A 20,213-nucleotide genomic window follows, 5' to 3' on the forward strand; every position below is an offset into this window, starting at 1 on the left:
GTCTTCCTGCATAGCATCTTTCCCCGCATCAGACTTCACATGCTTCTACTCCAACAATGCCTTTCAACACAGTGGTCACAAGTGGAGGGTCACTTCGAAGATCTAGTGTTGATAACGGCCAGCGCCCATCGTTCTCTGCAGTGATTGCGGAGTACGATCTCTATGCAGCCTGGCCCTCCATAGACCCTTTTCCGCAGGTAACCACAGATGCTTGCTCTCGAGGAGGGAAGCACATTGACAGAAACTGACCATTCGGGGCATGTGTTTGCCACAACAGAGGCCCTCCACATCAACTATCTCGAGCTCCTGGCCATCCAGCTAGCCCTCAAGGGCATTTTTTCCTAGCTTCAGCACAAAATGTTGATAAAAACAGACACCCTGAACGCCATGTATTATCTTGAAAAGCAAGGCGGCACACTCTCACTACAGCTCTCATTGTCACGAAGCATTTGGCGCTTCACCACAGGATGCAGCTGCTGGAGGAGTACCTCCTGAGAGTAGACATTAATTTTGCAGACTTCAGCATGATGCAGCAACAATTAAACGAGTGGGAACTAAACCCACAAGTCCTACTCCCCTACTTCTGCCGTTGGAGGTTCCAAGAAATCAGCTTCTTCACCAGAGCCTAAAACACAAAATGCCAAAGCTTTGACTCCAACTTCCCATGCCCACAGTCCATGGGAGATGCTCTTTAGAAGCTCCCAACAAGACTAGCCTTCCCACTCAGAACCATGGGACAATCAGGCACCCCAGGCAACTAAATCTAGCGATTTGGCACCTATGGTCTTATAATTCAGCTAACGTAACATCCCTCAATAGTGAGTGTCTATCCTCGCAGAAGAACACAAACCCACTACATGGGCCTACTTTGTTGCAAGAGATTTGTCCACTACTCATTCCTAAGCATATAGACTGACTTAAACCTGCAGTTCAAAATACTGTCTGCTATCTCCTTCACGTTTGGAAATCAGGCCTCGTCTATACTTTCATACGCTTTCTTGCAGCTTACTTGCAAAAGAGCAAGCACTTCTTTATTCAGTCATGAAGGCTTACATGGAACAGGGATGGAAAGTTGGTGACTTACGACACGTTGATAGCTGAAGACGGATTGCCGCCTGGGGGGTTTCTGATGCACCGCTCGCTGGTGGCAAAGATGGCGGCCCGATGGGGTGATATGGCGGCGGAGCCTGCACAGCATCTTACAATGCAATACTTACACGTTATGGGGAGGGGTAGGCACTTGGTCCGCTGGTTCGCTGCATCGCTGCGGGCACACACAGAGGTTAGCCTGGCCCCGCTCAGAGGCAAGTGGGAGCGGGACATGGGCAGGGAGCTTACCAATAAGGAGTGGGAGTGGCTCCTTAGGAGCCCGGTACGTATCCCCGAAACATGCACATGCGTTAGATACAACTTTTCATTGTCCATAGAGCCTACCTTACGCCTGAGCTAATTAATAGGTATTTTCACCGCTCTGACGCGTCCTGCCCTAGATGCGATGATCTAGATGTGGGGCTGGTTCACCTTCTGTGGAGCTGCCCCTGACTGGTCATCTACTGGCGTGAGATAGGCGAGGCGCTCGGGGCATGCACAGGCCGCGTCATTCCCTTCAACTGGCCTGAGTACCTTCTGCACCAATTCAAGAGGCGGCAGCAAGATAAGGCTTCGTCCCGTTTCCTAGATCTGGTGGTGACTAAGCGACTGCTAACGAGGCGATGGAAGGCGCGCGAGCCGCCTGCTGTGCAAGCGTGGGTAGCCTCCCTTAAGGCATGGACACGGGCGGAATGGATAGCCATACGACGGGAGGAGACAACGGGCTTCGGAAAGAACCCATGGCAGAAAGGTGGGAGCGCATGCTTAACGCCCTGCGGCCGCCGGAGGAGGCGGACGCACAGGATACTGGAGCGGCCTAATCCGCTGCCCCGAATGGCCACACATGCCGCGAGCTCCTCTGCTGTCAGGGCGTGTTACTGCACTGGGCCTGTCCGCATCTGGACGCACAAGACTGAGATACGTACATGCTCACACAAAATGACACCCATGGGGTGGGACATCGGGGGGGTGGGGGGCGGGGGATGGAAGGGGATGATTAACATGATGTGGTTGTGCCGCAATAGTTTGAAAGTTTGAATGTTTGCATTAACCGTTCGATTACTGTCATCTCTATGTGTAAGCATATAGTAGTGGGATTCACCTCATGATTATGTGATTATGTTATTGCGCACAATTGGACTGGCAGGAAGCCGTGCAACACTCCAGAGGACTCCGGGGCACAATCCTGCGTGTATGTACCGGGACACAGCGCATGCACTGCCCGAATGTGTTAGTGTAAGCATGGCCTCAGGACTGTACAACAAGCCGATCTGTGAATTGTTAACCATGCACTGGTGCGCCTGGATTGTCCTGTTATAATATCTGAATATTGCACTGTCTTTCGACTAATATAAAATGCTAATAAAATAGATTTGACAAAAAAAAATGAAGGCTTACATGGAAGTACTCAAGCGGGTTAGTCAACCCAGGGTACTCCCCTCCCCTGCCTGGAACCTTAACATCATCCTTAGTAGACTTATGGGCCCTCCTTTTGAGTCTGAATTCATGACCCCTACAATTCCTTTTCTGGAAGGTCGCTTTCCTTGTGCTTCTTTAAGTTGTGTTAGCGAATTCGAGGCTGACTGGTTCATAACCACAGAATTGCCTTTGGAACGAACCCAAAAATCCTTCCTGGGGTGGTCTCCCCTTTCCACCTCAATCAAACTATTGATCTACTAGTCTTTTCCCCCAACCAGACTCTGTGGCAGAGTGGGAGGGCCCTTCACACCCTTGATATCAAGGGTGCCCTCGTGTATTGCATTGGTATTATGCCCTTTTGGCAAACTCAACAACTTTTTGTTGCTTTCACCAAGCCACACAGAGGTTACGCCCTTTTAGAGGCAGACATAGCTAGAGGGATTGTCAAACGTGTCCACGCCTGGTACATTAAGGCTTGAAGGAATTTTTGTAACCTTCCCAGACAACATTCCACTCACAAAAAAAGGAGCTACTATGGCTTACTTGGGAACATTACCATAGATGACATACAAAGCATCAACGTGGTCCACTCCACACATATTCACCAAACATTCCTGTGTGGATGTTTTAGCAGACCAACAAGCAAGAGTTGGCCAAGCAGTCCTCAGATCTCTGTTTGTCCTCTGTAACATCCTTCTATGCAGAGCATGTGTATCTACAGCCACACATGCTACGAATGGAATTTGTTGCGTATCTTGGAAGCCGGAGCTGGTGGCTTAGTGGAGTAATGTTTTCACTGTAGGGGCCTTTTTCACCTCATGGTCACAGGTTCGAAACCCTTTGGGCCCACTCAGCCTTTCATCCTTCTGAGATCGATAAAGTGAGTGCCATTAAGTCTGTTATTTAGCGCCAAGATGTCCTTCTGGGTGAAAGTGTGCTTTACAAATACACGTTATGTTATGTAGTTTGTTCATAGCTGTTAGACCTGGCATCATTGGCGTGAGTCTTCCTTCCATTTTGGCGGATTACCTCCTCTGTTTTGAGATGTTTTGCTGGTTTTATGCTTTGGGCACTGTGCCACACTGCAAGTGCTCCCTATGTTAAATTGATGTACTAATTGGTGATTCCATGATTGGGTTATTTGATTTACTTGTCAGCCCCTAGTACAGTGCACCATGTGTGCCCAGGGCTTGTAAATCAAATGCTGCTGGTGGGCTTGCAGCACTGGTTGTGCCACCCACAGAAGCAGCTTGTGAAGTGTGTCTCAGGCCTGCCATTGCAAGGCCTATGGGCAGTCTAGCACTGCCATGTCGACCTGGCCAAGTGCACCCACTTGCCAGTCCCTAAACCTTCCCTTTACTTCATATCAGTCACCCCTATGGTAGGCCTAAGGGCAGGGTACATTGTAAGTATAAGGTAGGACATGCTCTGATGTGTGTAGCATGTTCGAATAGTGAATTACCGCCGTTTTCGTTTATCACTATTGAAGGCTACCTGTTCCCCATAGGCTAGAATAGGCAGTTAGATTATTACATTCTTTAAATCCTTCATGACTCAGGGAACATGGTAGAAATTCAAATTTAGTATGCCTGAACTCAGAATGATAAAATGCATCTTTTAGTAAAGTTGGTTTTAATATTCTGTGTTTGAAAATACCACTTTTAGAAAGTAGGTATTTTCTTGCCTAGCTGTCCAGGCCTGCCTCTGCTAGGTAGTGTATTCCTTGTCTGGGTTTGTGCGTGACAGGGCTGGGGGATTCCAGGAGACAGGCTGGGGCAGCCCAGTGGTGAATAGAGAGATCTGCATCTAGACGGGAGGGAGGAGTTACACCTGGGACCTGAATAGGGCTGGGCCTTCCCTCTACAATGCTGACTCCACCTCGTGTAGCTTGTCTGATGTCTCTGCCCTGCACAGTGAAAGGAAGAAGAGTCATGTAAACAAAGTGCTCAGGAACTGGTTTGGACTAGGCAGAGGCTTCTCTGCCTTCAGAGAACAAAGGATGTTGGGGTATAAATATTGGGACCCTGATCCCAAGAGATTACATCACTTTAGAACAAGAAACCTTTTGCCAAGGAAAAGAACCAAGGAAGCTGCAGGAGTTTTACTGCCCCTCTGCCAGTGTGCTGTTTGTTGGGTTGCCCTGCAGTGGTTGCTGCATTGCCAAGGAAAGGAGAAATAACTTTTTAAGGACTTTCATCTTCAGAATATTCTTCAAGGGCTTGAACTGTGCTTGCCTCCTGTTGAAGTCTCATTGACAAAAGACTTCACCTCCAGCTCCCCTCTGTATTTCCTTGCTGGGAATTCTCCACTCCAGACATTTGCGTGTCGCTGGGAGCTGGAAGCGTGACGCACCGAGAGGAAGCGTGTTGCCGCCGCAGCTGAAATCGTCGCATCGCCGGAGAAGCGATTGTGAGAAGTTGGCCTGGTATATGATGTTCACTATTCTAGTGAGCACCTTGCACCATCCAAACCACCCCGATGGTGATGGTTGTAAAGCCAACCTTATAGACCAGCTATCCTAGTGGTAGCATGGACAAAAGCAGTCTTAGGCTAAACTCAAGAGGGCATGTGAAGCCAGCTGTTTTACCATATGCTACCCCCTTAATACCAAGTGAAAGGACACCACACAGGTTGTATATCAAAATGTATTTATTTCTAACACAATCCTCTGATCTCTTTATGGGGTCAGAGGCACCAGCACAATACAAGATACTTAATTAAAATACAATAAGTTGCACAAAATACAGTAATGGCCTAGGGGCACTTCGAACCATATTCTAAAATTGTGGTATAAGAACCACGTCACGAACAAAGGAAAGGCCTAGGGCCTGGAGAATCGCTGGGGCTACACTGTACTACCAATGGATAGAGAGCAGGAGGCCCACGGGATGCGTGTGCAGTGTCTTTACACGCACGCAAGTTAACATAGAGTTAGAATGGGAACAAAAGAAATGGAAACTAGTTCTTTTAGGACACTTCCGGATGGACTAGGGAAAAGCTACTTGAAACTAGGATAGTCAATACCCACAGGAGTACCGAAATACTCGCGTTACCTCACCCACAGGAAGCGGGTGCATAGGTGTCAAAGTGTGTTGGGTTTCGTCGCTGATTCCTATGAGGCCTTGTAGAAAGATGCTGCAGGCAACCAGGAGAGAAGTGTCCGGGTGGATCCAAGGGCGGATCGAGGATGAAGAGTACCTGAAAGCAGAGGGGATAGAGTCTGGGTCACTAGCCAGTGATCAGAATGGAACCAGGAAGGAACCAGGCGATGTCTCGAAGCAATCAGGTTATGTCGTGAAGCTTGTCTCTGCAGCCATGTGGACCAGGAGGTGTCGACGACGACCAGGTGCTGGGCAAGGACTGTCCCACGAAGGATCTCGCTGTCAGCGGTGTCTGCTTCCGCATTGGAGTCAACAAGCCTTGGCAAAGGCAACCCACGCATAAAAGGAAGATGGCTTCTTAATCAGACCAGCAAGGTCTGATGGGCTGCTCCTTTTCAGGGGAGATGGGGCCAGTCTGGAGCAACCAGATCAGTGTTGTAAATCAAAGGTTTCGTCACAGAGGCCACTAGCCAACGGGCAAGTGACCAGACAGACGCGTCGAGCAGGAAAATGCAGAAGGGCCCCACGCAGAACTCGTGGAGTGTAGAGGGCTGATCTTTGGTGCAGTTGGTGCTCGGGGCTGGGACTTCTCAATCCCCAATGCACAACTTCGAGGGTGCTTCAGAAGTTGCACGGAAAGCAATTCGCTGGCTTTCCAAGATGGCCGGTCCCACGTCTCTCGTCGCCTCCACGGGTCTCAGCTCTGCTGTGACTGTGGATCGGGCTGTTGGAAGTCTGGAAGTCCGGGTCTTGTCAGGCTCTGTGCTCGGGCTCCGGCGGAAGCGTCGACAAAGCAAACTGATGGTGCCTGCTTGTGCAGGGTGGTCACTCCTTGACCACAAGGGAGATTCTTCAGTCTTCTACGTCGAGAAGGATGTCGAAGGTCCAGAGTTTCATTTCAAGTTTCAGTCAGGATAAATCTAAAGTCTTGGGATTCAGCTCCTCCCTATATACCAAATTTAGGGGCTGGATTACCTGCTAGGTCCCAGGAAGGGGGAGGTTACACCACTTTCCCTTTGTCCAGTTTCGGGCCAGAGCTGGGGCTGGAGTGCCCCAGCACCAGTTTGAACTGGACTATGCATGGGACACCTTGTGTGCCCCAGGCAGTGTCTCATTTCAGTCAGCCCTCCCTGCCCCAATACACTATAGCCTGTCTGGGGTGGTGCTAGCACCTCCCAAGACAGGAAACCTATTGTCCAAGCCTCCCTCGCTGGAAGGACTCCCAGCAGCAGGTGGTCAGACTTGTGTCTGTGACAGCAGCATCCATTTTGTGATGCTGAGGCTCTGGTTAACTTTAACCGGGATTAGTAGGAACAACATGTCTTCTCCCTCTAGAAGGGTGGAATGCTACCCCCGTCGCCAGAACTGGCGAGGGGGTAGTATTCCAAAGCGTATGACACCTTACACGACATGTTTTGATAAAGCCAAACCAAAGATAGCATTTAACCGTAAGGTTCATAATGCAAGAGTATATGGTATGGCTATATCGGAGAACAGCTAAAAGTACATGGTTTCGAAAGCTGCAGACAGGCTCAGCTCATGCTAGAGCACCATCTCACATAAAACCAAGCACTCTGCCTTCAGGATTGTTAAGGCCTGCCATAGGAGTGACTTATAGGTGCATATGTGTCTATATATAAGGGTAGGTATAGGAATACTATACCTAAGCAAGGGGTGATTACACGACCTTGCCCCAGCTGAGTGATCAGCCAGTTGTTTCAGTTTGGATGGCCAGCCAGGGGTGGCATAAGATATGCTGCAGCCCCTGGTAGGCCTTGGGTGCACCTATGCCCTGGGTATTTATAGTACACTGTACAGGGACTCCTAAGAGTGACCCAAATCCCAATGGTGATGTGCCTAAAGTACATGGTGTGAAATTTTGAGAGAGAACAGCAGGGCTGTGGGTCTGATTAGCAGGCTCACAGCCACATTAAGTCGAAAACCAGTGAAGCAAAAAGCAAAAATTGTGGTGACCATAGGAAAGCAGAACCTACTCTCCTACAGCGAGCCTTCGCCGCATCTCCCTGGAAGCGTGTGTTCATTGAAGCTGCCTGCTGTTGCATCACCGGAGAAGCGTGACTCCATCGAGAGAGTCGCCATCGCATCACCGGAGAAGCGTGTCGCAGGGCCTGCCGCGTCTCCAAAGTACAGAGTCGTCGCAAGGCTGCCCGGGCGCTATGCATCATCATCGCCGCATCAATGGCGCCATCTTCTTGCATCGCAGACGGATCATCGCATCGCATTATGGCGCCATCTTGCACACCGCAACTGGCCCCAGGCCGAGAATCTACGCATCACCTCTGCACCGGTAAGGATCACGACGCATCCTCTTCTCTGCGCAAGCATTGAGGCACAAGACATCATCTTCCCCGGATCACGGAACCTTCACAACTCCCCTTTTGTTCACTTTGCGATACGCATCCAGGTACTTTGTTGGGAACTTTGTGCTCCTTTATCAGCAACTTGAACTAAGCAACGTTTTATCATCTTTAAGCAATCTTAAGTGTAGTATTGTGGATTTTTGTCGTTTGTGGTGTTGTGTTAAGTCTATATAAAGGATACTTATTTTTATAAAACCTGTGTTGTGTCCATCTGTAGTGTTTTCACTGTATTACTGTGTATATTCACAAATGCTTAACACGCTGCCTCTGAGATAAGCCTGTCTGCTCGAGCCTAACTACCAACGGGGTGAACACAGGTTATTAAGGAGTGTAATCCCCTTATCCTGACTTAGAAGAAAGGGTCCCTATTTGGACAAAGGTGAATACCATTGCCAACTAAAGACCCCCAGATCTAACAATAGCATGTAGTGCTGTAGATTTGTTTGTGCTCACCTTACTCCCTTGGAGCCTTTGGTTGTTACAGATGTACATTTTTACTTTGACTTAATCTCTTTTTGTTCATTCTTGCATGGTCATCACACTTACCTTTCCTACTGCTCTGTTTTACGCTCGCCAGTTGTGCAGAAAACAATCTAACAATGGAGCTGATGCCCGTTTGCTTTACCAGCACTAAGGTATGAGTCAATATACTTTGTGACTCAAACGACTTCTTTGAAGAAAAACAAATTGCAAACTTTCAAGCCCAAAAGTAGATTGCAGGAGTATGTAGAGCAGGTACATCTATAGCACTCTATGCTATGAACAGATGCCTACATTGTAAGTAACATGTTTCTGTCCCTTGAGATTCCTATTTCGAGCATCCTGCTGTCATTATAGACAAGGTGATAGGCTTTTGAATATCTAAGTGCTCTCCAAAAGTGGGGTTGAACCCACTCGGTGGTAACAGCAATGCCAGGTGTGGACCTGATGAATCATGCCACATGGCTAGCGTGTGAGTGAAGGCCCAATAAATAAAAAGCAGTTTTTTCCCCCTGACTTTCTCCGTTGGAATACATTAGACTGTTTTTGTTTTGTTTTATATAGTGCGAACTAGACCCGAAGATATCGGGTATAAGAGCGCTTTACATGAGTACCAGCTTAGGTACAGATGGATGCATTCATTTTTGTTAGACATGGGGAGATTAAGTGATTTGCCCAGAATCACAGGATATTGAGCGTCGTTGCTGAGACTCTGGCCAGTTCCCCAGCTTCGAGGTAGACTGCTCTAGCTGTAAGGCTACATCCTCTCCCACTTTCTCTTTAGGAACTGAATTCTGGATTTTTTGCTATAGTCTTATCTCTACAGAGCGAGGGAGAACAGAACAATATCCAACTCCTCTCCTGTTTGACAATACACATTGTAATGGCGTTTTTTCAAAAATAGACTTTCCAGACGCTTTGCTATGAGTATTAGGAACCTACCTCATTTCAGGCCCCCAAATCAGTACACACTCTAGCAAGTTATGATTATGGGCAATTGATATACAATAACCTATTGTAGCAAATATGGATTGTATTTATTATGAATGGATTGTCATTGCTCCCCTTCCTACTAGCTGAGATGTACATAGATAGTCTTTCATGCCTGAATACAATGGCCAGCTGGTGAGGATGATATGGTCACTTGTTAGTAAGTGTGGATGGTTTGTAACCCGTTGATAGTGTAGTGTGTTTTTTACCCCGTTGCTGGGTTAGAGCAAGTAGTAATGCATTGCTGAGACTGGTCACATATAACCCATTTTTGAGAGGAGTATCATGGTAATCAGTGTGGTGGATAGACCGTGAGCTCAAACTTGTGTTTTTATAGGCACAACTCGAGTTGCGTGAACCGTTGTCGAAATAACATGTATGACAATATACACACAATCAAATAGACCTTATTGCCCTGAAAGCCAGTACCGTAAGAGCTAGTTAATTTATTTAATTAGTAAGGCACTGTAATCCATGATTTGGTTGTGTTTCTTGTAGCAATGATGTAATAGTGTATACCATTTCTTACATGGGGATATAGAAAAAGAATCCTTCCCAGGAGTTGAAAAAACACCACAAGTGTGCTGTGTAAATTGTTATGAACAGTGAACTGATAAACTAAATGTAGCAGAGTCATGGCCTTGACACCAGAAATGACTATTGAGCATCTTCCATTATTGGAAGGCGTTTTTATTATGCTAATGTTCTAGGACAATGCTGAAAATCATGTTAATATAGAATACCACAGATGGCAGTTCCAGTCGTGGGTACCCAAAAATGGGTATAAGATTCAGTCAGACCCTCCCTTACTAGTCAATAGAAACAAGCTCTCCGCATCTGTGGGCAGCCCCGCAGTAGACGCTTTGTCTCTTTGCCCACCCCTTCCCCAAGTGGCCTCTATAGACACTAATCTAGGTCTGTAGGAAGCCGGTGAGGTAAATATGGCAGGAACTATATTCCCTTTGTCCATCTTGGGTCAAGACATATTCAGAATATCGAGCAGATGAGGCAAACACAGTACCACGGCCCCTCTCTGGCTATACAATATCCGTTGACCCCAGAGAAATGGTGGAACAAATAGGCGAAAAAAAGGCCCTAGGACCTGTAGATCCTAAGTCTACCTTAAGGGTCTTCTCATGGAATGTTGCGGGCTTAAGCACTAAACTTGACCATATAGATTGGGGTCTTTTTGTCGACCAGTTTGATATTTGTCTCTTCCAAGAAACCGGGTCATCCTCAAAAGTACAGTGAGCTAGTTTTGTAACTCATTGTGCAGAAGCTATAACCAAGGCCAGGGGCAGACCGTCTGGGGGTTGCTGACATCGGTGGGAACCCATTTGAGTTGCAAACTAGAAAAGGTGGAGGGGATTTTAGACGACATACTGTGTGTCACACTTTCCTTCTCATCAGGTCAAGTAATCTATATTTATAACATCTATTCCAGACCTATGAGTAACAAACAGGAATCTCTAACAGTTGGTCATCTCGCATCCCATATGGCAGGTCATTTAATTGCCAGTTTAAACTACTGGACATCTCCAGCAGTGAGCTAGTGACAGAGGAGGATAGAGTCTGGCATATCCTGAATCTAGCAACTCTCCCCATAAAGAAATGTTCACTGCTGACCCTCCAACCTAATGCCCTGACTCTGAATCAAAGCATGCTCACCTGCAGTGGGAGAACTTGCTCAGATAAGGAAGGGAGGCACACTTTCAACAGATTGACTAGCACCAGCCTGATGGACTTTATCTTAGTCGATGTTAGATTATGGCCATTCGTTACGGACATGACAGTCATTACAAAGCACGACAGCGACCATAATGTGATTGCCCTAAATCTGGGCCTCCCCCTCGCCGAGCTCACAGCCACGCAAGTACAACCCTCTGATGGTAGACATCAACAAGAGTTAAAAAAAAAAAACACTTTTCTGTAGAAGCCGGGTTTATGGGAGCGAGAAGAAACCTGCCTTCGTGGTTTACCAGTCATTGGAGGTCTGCCAAACTTGCGCTTATCCCTGCAATTAAGTCCAAGGATAGATGCACAATTCCAGCCACAAGAGCGGCTTTTAAGAGGGCTGTCAATAATGCCAGGAGGGAATGGGACCAAAGGAGTTGGGAGGCACTTCTTGTTGCCTCCAGTGACAAAGATCAAGCAGCATTTTAGAATATAGTAGGCACTGGGAACACTCAGGATTGTTACTATTAAAAGCAACATCGCTGCTGATGACAGGAGTACAGGCTTTTTAAATCTCTCTTCTCGAGTTCCGGGTGACAGTGCACTTCCAGTCCGGGTAAGAAGGCCTCAGCTACCATCTACCGAGAGCCCACTCGCTACACACGAGTATCTGAATATTACATGCAAGGAAGTGGTCCTTGCTATTGGGGAAGATTGTCCCGCACCAAGCCACTGGCCGAGACAAAATACCATGTTACCTGTTTTTAGCTGGGACCGATGTCTGGGGTCCCTGTCTCACAGTAGTTTTTAATGCCATTATGAGTGGGCTGCCAATCCCTTAATCCTGGGCAGGGGCAGAAATAATCCCTACATACAAAAAGGGCTCCCCCCTGGTGTCGGCAAACTGCAACCCCATCAGCCTAATTGTTAATTTGCAGAAACGCTTTTGCACAATTATTTTATTAAGACTACAAAATTGGCTAGAGGCTAATGACATTCTAAGCCCCATGCAAGCAGGATTCCGTAATCGCACATTAACAATAGATTAAGTGTTTAGGCTGCAGCTGATGTACTGGAAATCTATTGTTTCTAAAAAGGGCAGACTTTATATGCTAATTGTAGCTCTTCGATCTGCATTTGATTTCGTTCCCAGAAATATGCTATGGAAAGTGCTGGCTGAGATGTGTATCACTAGTTACTTTTGTTGAATCATTGAAAGGCTGCATGAGAAGAACTTTGCCCAGGTCTGCTGTGACTGACTAGGAGAAGTAACAGAACCCTTTCCAGTCAATAGGGGTGTTAGACAGGGCTGTGTTCTTGCTCCAACACACTTGACACTGTTTGTCAATGACTTGGTTGCCCGCCTGAATTCCTGTCACAGGGATGACCCTCATTTAGCCAATATGAGGGTCCAAGTGCTAATGTTTGCAGACAACACATTACTCATCTTAATCGCCCATGGAAATACAGAGAATCCTGCATAAATTCAGTAGCTTCTGTATAAAGAGAGGGTTGGAAATGGATGTCAGTAAAACAAAGTCATGGTTTTCAACCCCCGTCATACAACATGTGCCAAACCCACCTTGAATGGGTCCCCGCTAGAGCAGGCCTATCTGTTTGAGTCGTTAGGCATCACTCTGAACGAGAAGCTTGATTGGGCGCCACATATTTCGAAACAAAGGCTCAAATTGGAGCAATATGTTGGTGGTTTGCTGAAAGTTCACCGGGGTGCCTTTTTCAAACCTGTCACTCTGGTGGTCCAAATATACACTATCCAAGCACTAGGCGTGGTTCTCTATGGCACCGAGCTCAAAGGACACCAAACCTCTCGAAATAGTCGAGAATAGTTTCCTGAGGTCAGTGCTGAGCCTTCTGGTCAGCAGTTCTCTAGTCCTGCTAAGATTATACTTGGTGCTCAGGCCAATCTTGGAAATAATTGCAGTCAGACCATGAATGTATTGGAGAAAACTAGGGGATACTTCCTAACTGCTACACTACCGCCGGGGCCTAGAAGAGATCTATAGTTTCCCAGGGGCTGGCAATCTACCCTGGATCAAATATGTCAGAGACACGTTGTCAATCCAGAGGTTAGTTAAATTCTAGGAGGATCCGGTAGGGATTGATCTGTTAACTAGCAAATCAGAGCTGAAGAGGTGTTTTGGGAACTTCAAAACTGGTATGCTCATGCCAAGCCTAGCCCTAGGTACCTTAACAGACTCCTTCTTTAGACTAAAGGACTTTTACAAATCTGAGGAGTTCCTAGATGAAGTTGAACCAAATCTGGCCAGAAAGCTGTATGTCCAGTTTAGGCACAGGTCACTACCAATTTGATCAATCATATTGAAATGAGTGAGTTCAGATGGACCAGCCGAGTTGGACTGCCAAGCTGGACGGCGAAGAAACGGTGTCTCACACCCTATTTTTCTGCCCTTAGTATAGTAGGCCCAAGGCAAAATGAATAATCCCTTTTTGCAGGAACCTGGGTACCATACATTGTGCAAAGGCCTGCACAATGTTACAGTCTGACAGTAGCACATACATTGTATTTGCAGTATCAAGGTATTATTTGATATGTGGCTAATGAGGAGGAAAAAAGTCCTACCATTGGCTCTTTGAAAGTATAGCAGCGCTGTAAGACCCTTAGTGGAACCTCACATGGGGAATGTTGTCTTGGCTGATGTTCCAAATAATATCTTTTCTCTTTATAGCCCTTTGAAAATCATTGACTCTTTTTAACATGCAGTTTCACTTTTGTGTATATATAATGTGGGATAATGCTTTACTGATTTTATCTAACTATTTTGTATGTATTTAAATGATGGTTGTAGGCCATTTTTATTGCTTTGTATAATGTACATAACCACATTGACTTTGTATTTTTAATGTTGTGTATGTGCATGTCTCTTTTATGTCAGTTGAGCAAAATAGTCTTTTGACTGACTGTTAATATACCATAATGAACTTCGCAATATGTATTACTCTGATTATTTTTATCTTATTTACTTTCTTTGTGTAGTTTTCTCTTCTGACCGAGATACCCAGTCCCACAGCATCAGGATGACCTCCGCATTTGAGCAGCTGGTGATGTTGACGAAGCATTGGCTAGATCGATTTCAGCAGTATGTTGAATCACCAAAGATTGATGAGTTTCAACATGATTTGAAGAAATTGGGAGGATATTTACAGTTGCTTATACAGGTGATATTTGCAGAACTTTCATGACGCAAACACTCACAAGGCTGCACACAGTTTCCTTGTCTCTGCCAATTTCATTATCTCTCCTTTCCTACTCTCACTGTTTCTATCTTTACTTCCCGTTTTTACGGTCTTCAGTTATGGTGCACTTTACAGAAGATTTGTTTTTTACATCAACATGTGAAATACGTTGAGATCTCCATACAATGAGTAAATGTAATATTGGGAAGATTATTTCTAATTTTGGTGATCAAGAGCACTCTTATTATTTTATTGTCACGCACCAGGTTCCGCGTTATTCAGGTCAGCATGGACAAACATACATCTAAGTGGACACCACCATCCCTAAATAGATACATGCCCTACATTAAATTTTCACTGCACCCCTTCAGATGCCCACGTAAACTTGCCTGATTGTGTTTTGCGTTTGCTGAAATTGACGGCTTCTTCAATGTTAGTCTTATGGATGGTGTCTCTTTTATGTGCAACATTATGTCTCTAATACTGAATTGTTGAATTCTGTGTTCTCTGATTTACAGATGCTTTCTTCAGCAAAATTATACTTGTATAGTTGGATATTGTAACAAGATTGTTCTGTTGGCTTTTGACCAGTTCAACACTTTTCGATCTGGTTTTGCTTGCCTATGATGATACCCAAATGTTATAATGTAGATGATATGGTTTTACTAGTAGTTTTTTGAGCTCTTAATCAACATATTCTCTGTTTGGCAGGGTTGCTGTTCAGATATTTCCTCCATGGTTCGTGAAGCTCAGGAACGAGCTCTGCAAACAATAGAACAAGCAATAAAAAGGGTTGGACACATAGCTGCGTGTACCGGCACAGAACTGCACCTTACTGAAGAAATAACAAGTCCCAAGGTACAATTAATAATGCATCTTGTAAAAGGTTGAGTGTATTTGGTCACACAACATTTTAAAGTATTACATTACAAATTGTTTTGCCAAGCCACGTATGCCAAAGATGCTTTTGCATACCTGAATTGGACTAATTTTGCTTTATCTGCCTAGTAGTTTAATCATTATCTCTACTGGTTTTATTTATTTATTTATTTATTCAAAGTTTTATATAGCGCGAACAAGATCTTTACAGATATCAGAGCGCTTCACAGAGACAGGGGTAGGGGCAACAGGACTGGACAGACATAATGGGAGCAGTATAATAGTCACTAACATAATAGGATAACAGTAATGTACAGAAAACATACCGATATACAATCAGGTAACAAATAATATAAGACGGCGCAAGTCATTGATCCCGCTACAATAGAGTTCAGGTAAACTTTGGATGTAGGGATGGCTTATACCCGTTTCCTAGGATAGAGAGAACAGGGGCTGGGGGCATCGGGAGGGTGATTCAACAAACTAAAGTGTATCATATATTGGTCGATAGTAGGAGAGTAGCATAATAGTGTGACAATCAAGTAAGAATATAGTGCCAAGAAACAATCAGGTGATCAATAATACAAAGCGATGCAGAGTCTCTGATCCAACACCTATAAAGTTCAGGAGATCTTGGCCAGAAGGATGGTTTTCACCTCTTTCTTGAAGAGTGCAGTGGAGAAGATAAGCCTGGTTTCAGGAGGGAGCGCATTCCAGATCCTAGGTGCCATTCCTGAGAAGGAGCGCTTGTATGTTTTTTCTTTCCGGAATCTACGAGGTTTCAGGAGTAGATTTTTTGTACTTCTATTGGATCTCGAACCTCCTGATATAGACAACTTTTGAGCGAGGTAGTTGGGTGCCTTGTGGTGCACGGCCGAGTGTGTCATAACTGCAATTTTTAGCTGTATTCTGGCTTCAAAAGGCAGCCATTTTAGAGATTTTAAGTCTGGGGATATATGCGAATGTTTTCTTGAGCCAGTAAGGAGTCTCGCGGCAGCGTTCAGGGAGGCTCTTTGGGGTGCTGTTGTGGATAGCGGGAGTCCGCTGAGGGCCACAATTCCATAGTCTATGCGAGGGATGATTAAAGCTTGTACAGCAGTTTGGAAGTCTTTGGCTGGGAGGAAGGGTTTAAGTTTCCTCAGTGTGTTGATTTGGAAATTAGCTCCTTTTGTGGCTTTGCTAACGTGCTGTTGCATGTTGAGCTTGGCGTCGAGTGTGATGCCTAAGGATTTCGCAGAATCCACGATGGTAGGTTGGACATGGAGTGCTGTTAGGTTATTGAGCCAGGTTTGGGTGGTGGTAATTTTCCCCGGAGGTGAGATGAGTAGGAACTCGGTTTTCAGAGCATTTAGTTTGAGGTGATTATCGGCCAACCAAGATTGAGTGTTACTAAGTGTGGAATTCAGAAGTTTGATATCTTCCGGGGATCGTAGCTTTAGGTAAAGTTGTGTGTCATCGGCGTACATATGGAATTGAACATTGAGGTTGAACAGTGTGGGGGAGAGGGAAGATCCTTGTGGAACACCTAGATCTGCTGGCACAGGTGTAGATAGCACATTGTCGATCTTGAACTTCTGAGACCGGTTGTTCAAAGACTGTATTTTAACATCACGAGTGCCTTTGCAGGATCACCCAATTTCCTTGACAGTTTAGTTGTTATATTGTACAGCAGAGAATGTAACTATGGTCACCACAATTGTGGTTTTCTCTTTTGCAAACATACCCTTTGCTAGACATCATACTTCTTTTTCTCTTGAGACTTAAATGTGCAGCTGTGCTGGATTCCTTCGTTCATGGAAAATGGTTCTTGTATCCCTTCTCCCAGTTCTATGTACGGAACCATGGTATTACGAGACATTGGCAGATTCCCTTAGCCTCAGCCGAAGAGTTTTCATCATTGGGGAAATGTTTCCTCACGGAGAAAAAAACGTGCATTTGCACAGCAGGCTCCATTCCCCCTGGGCAGACTTCTAAACCTAGAATTCTGCCCTGCGAGCAAAAGAGGCCAATAGGACATTTCTTTTGACTTTCCCAGTAGTCCGCTTGGAAACCTGATCCAACTTTGTAGGCATACTACTGGGAATGTTTGTGAACTCAAAAACCCCTTAAACGTTTGTTTGTGTGGAGTTGAACATTTACCTTTTTCTGGAAAGACCCCACTGTCCTGTACATTTCTCTGATTTAGAGTTATTTTCTTGATCCTGTTTCTAAACAACCTAGGGTATGTGATATTAATGCAATGAGTGCCACAAGGATAGAAGTGGGATAGGAGCACACTGCTTCACATCCCAGCATAGTACGCCCCTTCGCGTTGTGGTGAATGCATTTTACAATTAGCGCATACTTGAATATTAGTAATAGTATTTCACCAAAGTTGCTGCAGGTAATGCTATTCAACTCTAGACACATGCGTTTCTGGATTTTATGCTGCATCGGTAGAGAGACATTTTCTTTATCAGGGGTTGCTGAGAATGCTGCCACAGTCCTCCCAGGTCTCTGTACCTCTCCCAGTTGCATCTCCAAATGCTTGCCAGCTCACTGGCTCAGGGAGCCTTTTTAAACAGAACATCTCAGTACCTCACACAGGCGCGCAGATGCATCTCCAAAAGCTTGTCAGCTCACTGGCTGAAGTTAACCTTTTTAAACAGAAGGGAGATAGGAGCACATTGCCTCACGTACCAGCATGGTTGCCCCTTTGCATTATGGTGAATACAGTTCACAATTAGTGCTTACTTGACTATTAGTAGTAGTATTATACTAAAGTTGGTGCAGGTAGTTCTGTTCATCTCTAGACACAAGGATGTATCATCTCACCAGCTGAGCTGACCCACAGTTGGCTCCCGGGCTCCTGAAAAATCTAGCATTTTCATTGAGCCACAAAGGCCTGTGTAGTTAGGTTGTATCAGGCTTGCTTACTCTTCATATTTAGTGAAAGAATAAATGATCGAATGTTTGCTTGTGTAGACCGTTCCAGGATAGCAACTTGCTACACAACATTTGGCATGTATGGCTATTGTTATTGCACATATGGGTTCCTTTGATATATGAAACTAGCTGTGTAATCCCCCAGAACTGAGACAAAATAATGTCATTACCAGAAGTGGCCCTTCGGCAATGAAAAGGCACAGTTGACAACTTTTGTATTGCATGACAGACTTGTGGGAGCTAGGGACGTTTGTATTGTCTGATATTAATTCACAAAGGTGACTATGGGTAATTTCATCACATTTTCAGTTATCACATTGTTTCTTCTAATAGATGCAATCAGCCTGGAAGTCAACCACCTATAGCCCATTTAATGTATTGTAATGCTGAACAGGGCAATGATTATCTCAATGGGGGAACCACTCTTAGCAGATGGTCCCAAATCTAATTTCTATTTATTTCATTCATAGGAGAAAAAAAATCCAGCTAATATGTTCTCTAGAGCCTTCTATACAAACAGATTTCAGTTTTCTAGAACCCCTGGCTCTAAGGACAAAGTCAGTTTAAAAGAGTAACACAGCCAACGAAGCAGCCAGTAAATGGGGTACCCCTCACAGCAGCATTTGGTTAAGGCGGGTGCTGAAATTGTCTGGCCTGCACTAGTATTGTTGGCTTGAACATTTCCTCTAATCTGTTTGCCAGCTGGGCTCAGTTTCTATAAGATAAATCAAGTTGTTTGTTGAAAATCGTCAAAGTAACAATTTAACAAAGGGTGAAGACCTGTCCTTTCAGCCCCTTTCATTATGTTAGACAGTATTGTTTTGAAAAGACAAGAAAATGAAATACCAATTTGTGGCCTCCTAAAGGCTTAACTATTTCACAAAAACAATCCAAACATTAAATGATTTATTTCAATGATTGGGCTCCATATATATATTCACATAACCTTGATTATCACCTGTACAGAACAAAAAGATATCATAAAAATATGCACTCTTCACAATATCATACACATTCACTTTCTGAATAATTCTGGTAACACATGCTATGCCCATAACCAAAAAAGATAGTCATGGAAATAGCAATCTAGCCATCATCTTTAAGGTGCAAATTCAGAATGCACTAAAACTACCACTACAATTTTCAATCTTGATTCTTTCTTTTTTTTCCAATTAACTTCATAAAAAGTATGCCAGCTAAGCCAATATGTTTCTTTTTCTAAACAACTTAGGTTGTGTGATGCTAGTTATTAGGGCACATCCAATTGTATGCTCTTTTCTTCCAATTGTTAATAATAGTTGTCAACATAGTCCATTTTTAGTTTTTTTCCAGTAATGCGTTTATTTAGAACACACTAGGCGTACCTGTTCATTCTCTGTCCTAACAGTGAGTATAGTACATGTTCCCAACTGTATATTGCAATACAAGTGGTAGTAGGCTTTTAGCTAACTGCACACACACTTAGGCATCAATTGCTACATCAGTAGATGAATTTGCCTTCACTTGAGCATGTCTATTAATTTCACACTTTCTCCTACCTATCGGCATAAGGCCACATCACCAAAGTCTCAAAATCTGCTTTGTACCAGCACACTAAAGTGTCCCATATACGCCTGCTCAGTAGTTCATTAAGATAGTTGCACACCACTTCCGAGAATCCCCCTAATGCTTCCTTGCCACCCCCAGACATGATCGTAAACTCTGCAGCATGACTGGTCATATGCATGATGAAATAATACCATAAATCACATATTCTCTTTAATTGTCTCTCCATTGAGGTCTGCATTACTTTAAATCTGTGCACATTACACTAAAGACCTTAATTCTCCTAAGAATAATTCTATAACCGTGAGAAGTTGACAATCTTGGATGTATATCACACAACCAGAAACAGCTCTCTGCTCTTTCTGGACATTAAATCTGGCAAAAAGCAAAGACGTACACTAGCATTCTTTTGTGCTGACCCATGTTCAATGGGAGTTAAAGATATTTTTTCTTTTGAATAGTTTTGCCTTTCAAAACTCTTATTGCAATCTGAAACTTTTTGTGCTGAATATTG

General features: G+C 44.7%; 1 protein-coding gene across 1 annotated transcript in view; it reads left to right on the forward strand.

Annotated features, from left to right (window-relative positions):
- The window catches only part of KIF14 (kinesin family member 14), a 606,238-nt gene that overhangs the window by 456,651 nt on the left and 129,374 nt on the right, over window positions 1–20,213 (forward strand). Inside the window, exons 25-26 of the mRNA XM_078641003.1 lie at window positions 14,151–14,332; window positions 15,062–15,208. Coding sequence (XP_078497129.1) covers window positions 14,151–14,332; window positions 15,062–15,208 — 329 coding nt within the window. The remainder of the gene's footprint in view (window positions 1–14,150; window positions 14,333–15,061; window positions 15,209–20,213) is intronic.

Source organism: Lissotriton helveticus, chromosome 1_1 (genome assembly GCF_964261635.1).
Source record: "Lissotriton helveticus chromosome 1_1, aLisHel1.1, whole genome shotgun sequence".
Lineage (NCBI taxonomy): Eukaryota > Metazoa > Chordata > Amphibia > Caudata > Salamandridae > Lissotriton > Lissotriton helveticus.